General features: G+C 61.6%; 1 protein-coding gene across 2 annotated transcripts in view; it reads left to right on the top strand.

Moving 5' to 3' along the window:
• Positions 1-4,562: 4,562 nt before the first annotated feature.
• SLC24A4 (solute carrier family 24 member 4) overlaps positions 4,563-6,430 on the top strand; it is a gene marked incomplete at its 3' end in the record, with an annotated part of 124,196 nt that continues 122,328 nt past the window's right edge. For both annotated transcript variants that reach the window (XM_084240071.1, XM_084240070.1), the window contains exon 1: positions 4,563-4,777. In XM_084240071.1, the coding sequence (XP_084096197.1) occupies positions 4,648-4,777 (130 nt within the window). In that variant the 5' untranslated portion in view covers positions 4,563-4,647. The remainder of the gene's footprint in view (positions 4,778-6,430) is intronic.

Below are 6,430 nucleotides of genomic sequence, written 5' to 3'. Positions count from 1 at the left end.
ATAGGTTTAAACATATAAATTTGGGGATGAGCACAGATATTAAGTCCATACCATTGGGCAAAGAGGACTCTGGGGGTAGGAAGGTTGATTCCAGGCAAATGAAACAGGGTCACCTTTGAAGAACAAGAAAAAGAGGCTCCACCTGGTTGGAGTCTGGGGCCGAAGGAAGGAAAGATGAGGAGCTGGGAGGGGCCGGGGCAGGGATTCTGGGTCCCGGCTGCAGCTTGGGTCAGCACCGATGCCCAGTTCCCACCCTCGGGTGGTTTAAAAGCCCCCCCCCCCCAGCTGATTCCAATGTATGGCCAAGGTTGAAAGCACCGATGAGATCCCGCAGGATCTCTTTGGCCCAGCTGACGCCTGGAATCTGCTCTTGGCGCAGCGGGGCGTCTCGAGGATTGATGGAAGGAAGGAATATAATCGGATTTTTCTCCGAGGCCTGGGAGACAAGGGACCGGCTGGGGCTGGGGCAGAGACGGAAGGGGACGCCCAGATTCCTCTCTAGGGCAACTGTGTCAACAGGCGGCTCAAAACTTCGGAAAAGGCTGCAGGTTCAGGTACAGACCTAGGAGTCAGTAGCCGAGAGCGCATCACTGCGTGCAGAGGAGGCCGGGCTCCCCAGGAAGAGCGGTGAGGAGGGGACAGGGGAGCCTCAGCTAAGCCCGGGAGCGCTAAGCCAAGGGAGGAGCTGGCCGGGGGAGGAAGGGAAAGCTGTCAGCGGCTCCGTCAAGAGGCGGAAGATGTGTTCCTGAGAGTCTGGCTCCGCTGAGATGCAGCCACCGCCACCGGCGACCTTGACCCCGAGCAGGGAGGGAAGCGCAGAGCGGAGCTGTGGGGACAGCCGGAGCAGGCGCCCCCGGCCAAGCCCCCGCTCTGTCTCCCTCACGTGCTCCCCGAAAGTGTTACTCGTGTCATAAAGGCTTTGTGATGAAGCCCTTGAGGAGCTGGACACCGTGTCCAGAGCTGTGGATAAGATGGCAAGGCCTCGGGGCCCCCGCTCGCCGGAGGAGACAGATAGTCTCAGCCGAGTCACAGCCCCGGGTGCTGGAAGTGCCACAGGGAGACGCGCTGGGGGAGGGGGGGTTTAGAAGGAGCAGGACCCATCGCACCAGGAAGGGGAAGGGTCGGGCAGGACAGGTCCTGGGAAGCCAGGAAGAGGCAGAGGTTTGCAGGGCCTGGCTGTCCCGGGACCCCCCAGGCAGAGTTCAGATCTCAGCCTGAAAGGGAGAAAAGCACCTCCTGCCTGATGGGGGGTTGGGGGGGCGGGGGGAGGGCATTGACTGGCTCTGACCCGTGAACGCAACTCTACAAATGTATGTCCTGCTGTTGGGAAAACAGGGGGCCGGTGGAGAACTTCTCTTCTGTCTCCTCCTCACTTGCTTCAGCTCAAACTAATCCCCATGCCCAAGCAGCATGTCCGGGGGTCGTGTATTCTGCTACCCTGAAGCAGTTTTTTGTTGTTTTACGGTGGCTTGCTGCTGTTACAGCCCTTGGTTCTCCAGGTGTGGTCTCCGGACCAACAGCATCTGTTTCACCTGGTTGGAAAAAGCAATACAAATTCCCAGGCCCACCCTGAACTTACTGAAGCTGAAACCCGGGATGGGGCTCAGCAATCTGAGTTTTGCAAGCCCCCCTGGGGACTCTCCTGCCCACTCAGGTGTGAGGCGGCCGGCCTAGCTGGTGCTGATAGACTCAGAAGGGAGAGTAGAAGGAATTAGAATTGATACAGAAGGTCATTCTAGTAAACTTGGAAACACTGAGCAAGAAGACCAATTAAATGAGGAGGCTCTTCGTGTCCTAGGCAAGAGTTTTCAAGAAAAAAATCTGCTGCGCTCATCGCGACAGACTGGGCCTTCCTATCCAAATGGCCCAGACCATGTGACCGTGGGAATGATCTCCTGCACAGCACATCCGAAGAAGGCCCCGCTGCAGAGGGGGTGTTCTGAATCCGGCCAGATCTAGGGCCTAATGTCCACCCAGAAATGCACTTTCCACTTGTCCCCAGGGCCTGCTTGCACAGAAAATGTTCCCGAAGCCTCTGAGTCTGAAAGGTACAGAAAACCCTATTCTTGTTTTCTCAGGCTGAGTCAGGAGGGCAACAGAGGAGGCCATTTGGTAACAGGCACTATTTAAATGAAGGAACGAGTACAGTTTCAATTGAATGGCTTTTTAAACTGTCAAATAAAAAGAATCCATTTGTGCATGTGAAATTATTCCAGGGGCTCTAACTATGAACTGAAAGCAGGTGAAAGATGTCAAAAAAAGAGAAATTCTCGATTACAGAATGGGCTGAATGTTTAAGGACAGACACGGAGGGACTCCTTGGGCCTGTTTTGGATCCCAAAATTTCTCTTTTCACCGGCCCTTGGTGAGCTCCTTGGACAAATGTTTTAAGATCACATCCTCGTCACGAGGTGCCTCTGTGCCTGTGGGAGTGGCTGTAACCAGCACGACCCTAATGCTGTCCTGGGCACGGGACCACAGCCTATTAGCACTTGAACTTTTTCTTCTTTAGCTTAAATGTGATGCCAGGGATCCTCGGCTGGCTTTCCAAGTGACATATTTAACACAGTATTATGATCCTTTCTTTGTTATTGAGTGCATCCATACGCAGCCTAATTAATAAGAAGAAAATTCTGTAAACGAATGAAAAGTGTCTTATCCATCACCGGCAGGCATGCTTGGTAGAAGAGACCAGAACGGAGACTGAGCCTCCATGAGAAGGAGCCTCTACCGACAAAACAGAAGCCTGGGCTTGCTGCACAAGGCCAACCCCTGCCTTCTCCATTGCATTTCCTCTAGGGGTTTCCACTGCAATTAGTCTTGTGTTCATGCCTTCAGTATCTTTGTGGGTACTGAAACGGGGTTGCTGAAAATAATTAGCCAGCCTCCACCCTCCCCTGGCCCTCCGGTACCTCATACCTGTGTCGCTGCGCCAGGCTAACACAAGCAAAATTATCCCTGTGAACGCAGCCCAAGGGGAGCCATGCAGATGATGACCTGCTGGCTGGAGGCACCGGGGTTGCCTTGAAAGGGCCACGCTCCTCACACCAGAATTTGTGCACGCGAATCTCCAGGGCAGTCTTGTTAAAAACGCACATTCTGACTCCGTAGGTCTGGGCTGGAACCTTAGAAGCTGCATTTCTTGCAAGCTCCCAGGCAATGCTGCGCGGCTGCTGCAGGCCACACGTCCAGCGGCCAGGGCAGAATGCTTTGTGCACAGCAGTGACTTTTAGAGCAGCCACTGCTGAGGAGCCATTTTGGTGAGGGTCTGGCTCCCCTCTGATGCGGGTTCCTTGAAAGCCGGGGCTGGGCATTACACTTTTTTGGTGTGTGGATGTTTTGTTTTGTTTTCTGGCTGGTGCTTGGCACAGGTCCCTGCACGCGGTGGGTGTGTATTTATTTAATTAAACAGATCTGGCCTCGTTCCAAAAAGGATTTTAAGTGGACTTAACCCCTAGCAAGTCCTAGCCAGGTGCGAGATGAACCGGCCTGGGAAGGAAGTCAGCGGCAGGGGCGCCACAGACACTCTCCACTGTCCCCCGGGACCTTCCACGAAGGCCCCCGCCGCCTGCGCGCGCCCAGATTACACCCCCAAAGCACTTCTTTGGACATTCTCCCTCCTACCCCATCTTCAATGCGGGTTTCACTAGGAAGCCGGCTGGAGACAAGGAGGAAAAACCCAAACCCAACCCGAACCAGACAGCTCTGCCAAGCGCTCAGGTCCCAGCGCATCAGAAGCTCAACACTCGGCAGCCGCCCCGCACACTCCCGCGTCTCCCCCGCCCGGCGCCCCCCCCCGCGCCCCCCCCCCCCCGCGCCCCCAGGCGCCTGCAGCAGCGGGTCCCGGGCGCAGGCAGCGGCGCGGGGCCGGGGCAGCCGGGGTGCGAGCTCTGCCCGCGCAATTGCTCCCCGGGCGCCTCCCCGGCCCGGGCGCGGGTGGGGGCGCGGGGGCGCCCCGGGGGTCATGGGGAGCCGGGGAAGCGCCGGGATTCCGGGCGGCGGGCGGCCCGGGGGCAGCGGCGAGCGGGGGGCGCGGGGGGCGGCGCCGTGGGTCACCAGCCGAGCCTCGCGCGCGGGGGAGGAGCGCGCCGCGGGGGCGCCCCCGGGGAGGAGCACACGTGCCGGGGGCGGGCGCGGGCGGGCGGGAGGCGCAGGGAGGCGCCCGGCCTCGCAGACGCAGGCGCCGGCAGCGCGAGAGAAAGTTCCGAGGCGCGCCGGCCCCCCGGAGGCCGACGTCGGTGCCCCGCGGCCAGGCTCCAGCTCCGCGCCCCGCGCGCCCCCCTCGCCGGCGCCGCGGTCGGGAGGCAGCGGCGCGTCCGGGCCGGGGCCGCCGCCGGACTTGCCGGAGGATGCGGCGGGCGCGCGCGGGGCGGCGCTGAGAGCCGGGGGGCCCGACCCGCCGCCGGCCAGGAGACCCCGCCGCCGCGCCCCTCCTCGCGGGAGCCATGGAGCGCGGAGCGCGCCCCCCGCGCGCGGGACCCTGAGCCCCGGCGCCCCCGCCGGCCCCCGCCCGCCGCCCCCCGCGGCATGAGGCGGTAGCCGAGCCCGGAGCCCGTCCCCGAGCCTCGCGCCGGCTGCAGCCTCCGCGCCGCGCCCGCAGATCGCGCCGGGGCGCCGAAGCCCCCCCACTCCGGCGGCCGCGCCGGGATGGCGCCCCGCGGGCCCCTCCGGCCGCGCAAAGTTCGCCGGCGGCGGGAGATGCTGCCGCGCCAGGTCGGCCTCGTGTGCGCGGCGCTGGCCCTGGCGAGCTGCGCCGCCGGCCTCCTGGGGAGCTCGGGTAGGTGCCCGCGGCCGGGTGGGGGGCTGGCGGGACCCGCGAGGCGGCCCCGAGGTGCGTCCCCCCTTCCCCGGGGGCGCCCCGGGCCCCGCGCCGGGCGGGCAGGCGGGGCCCCCCGGGAGCTCCGACCCCGACGCGCGCGCCTGGCGCCTGCTCCCCGGAGCTGCGCGGCCCCCGGGGGCCGGGGCGCGGCGCGGGTCTGCGTTACCGAGACGAGAGCCGGGCGCCGGCCGCTCGGTGCGGGCTCTGTCCGGGGCGCGGGGCCGCCGCGGGTCCCCCTGGCCTGGGCGCGCGAGCTGGGCGCCGCCGTCCGGGGGCGCGGGGCGGGGGGAGGCTGGGGCGCGCCTCCCCGGAGCCCGGGAGCCCGGGCTGAGGACGCTGCGTCTCGCCCCTCGCTGGCCCCCGCCCAGGCCCGGAGGTGCCCGCGCGTCCTGACAGCCCTGAAAATGGGGGGTGGCTGCCGTGTCTCGGCATCGCTTCTCCCAACTCCTGCTCGCGCCCACGGGTGCTCGGGGGACGCGGTGTCCGCAGCCGCGAGCCTCAGTCCTGCGCCCGAGAAGGGACCCAGGGACTTTGGGAGCTGCTTAGTGTAGGGTGATCTGAAGTGGCCAGAAGAAGAAACTTACAAAGAAGATTGGGGGGTTTTGGGGGGGCGGCTGGGGGAGGGTGATAGGAGCCCGGAGGAGTCCTCGGAAGACATTTACTTGGTTGACATTCCCCTTCCTAGGTGGATTCTGGGGACCATCTAGTTCTTCACATTTAAAATGTGAAAGAAATGCAGGTGATTTAGCGACATGGACATGGAGAGAAAGTGGGTGCCTTCTTGAGCCGTCCAAAGGGACGGTGGGGAGAGGATTTATGATGATAGGTAAAAGGCACATGGAACTTGATTAAATTTAAAAACGTACAGCCCGTCAGAACTCAAGCTGTGTGGCTGGAGAATATAAGGTTAAAAAGTGACTCTTTACAACAGAAACCCAGAAAGCTTCCTGGCGCATCGTCGTGCTGGACGCCTTTGCAGTGGGGCAAGTCGGTGTGTTTTCCCCCTTCAGTTACACACCAGAAATAACAAAATACCTAGAGGCTCTTGGGTGTCAGCTCTGTAGACGGGAGATTATTACCGGCTGGAGCCGTGTGCACTGGAGAGAGAGGTAAAGGAATACTCTGAAGGTCTTAAGTGAGGATCGTTTTTATTTGCTAGACCAGGAATTACCTTTCGGAGTTTATGCTTGGTGGCTGGCGTCCGCGCGGGTGATCTCCCTCGCCACTCAGGATGGCCCTTCAACTCGCAGCATCAGCATCACCTGGGAGCTTGTTAGTGCAGAATTCAGGTCCCAGCCCAGATCTCCTGAATCAGAATCTGCATTTTAACAAGGTCCCCGGGCGATTGTGTACACATTCAAGGGCGAGAAGCCGGTCCGTACCCCATCAGCCGCCTCCTGGCTTGCTGGCTGACTGTCCACCTGTAGTTCCTGCAGGGCAGAGACACCTGCGCACGTTTACTGGGCCAGAGCTTAACGATCGCCCTTCGTTGCGCCAGTCTTGGCCGATGCCACGTCACGTGCCGCACCAGAAACAATGAGCTAGATCTGGGAAACGTGACTGTGTAATGTCAGCAGGTGAGACTGTGCTTCCCACCCTTGTAACACTCCC

The sequence above is a fragment of the Talpa europaea genome, assembly GCF_964194135.1.
Source record: "Talpa europaea genome assembly, chromosome: 8".
NCBI lineage: Eukaryota > Metazoa > Chordata > Mammalia > Eulipotyphla > Talpidae > Talpa > Talpa europaea.
This window is presented reverse-complemented; position numbering and strand designations above follow the sequence as displayed.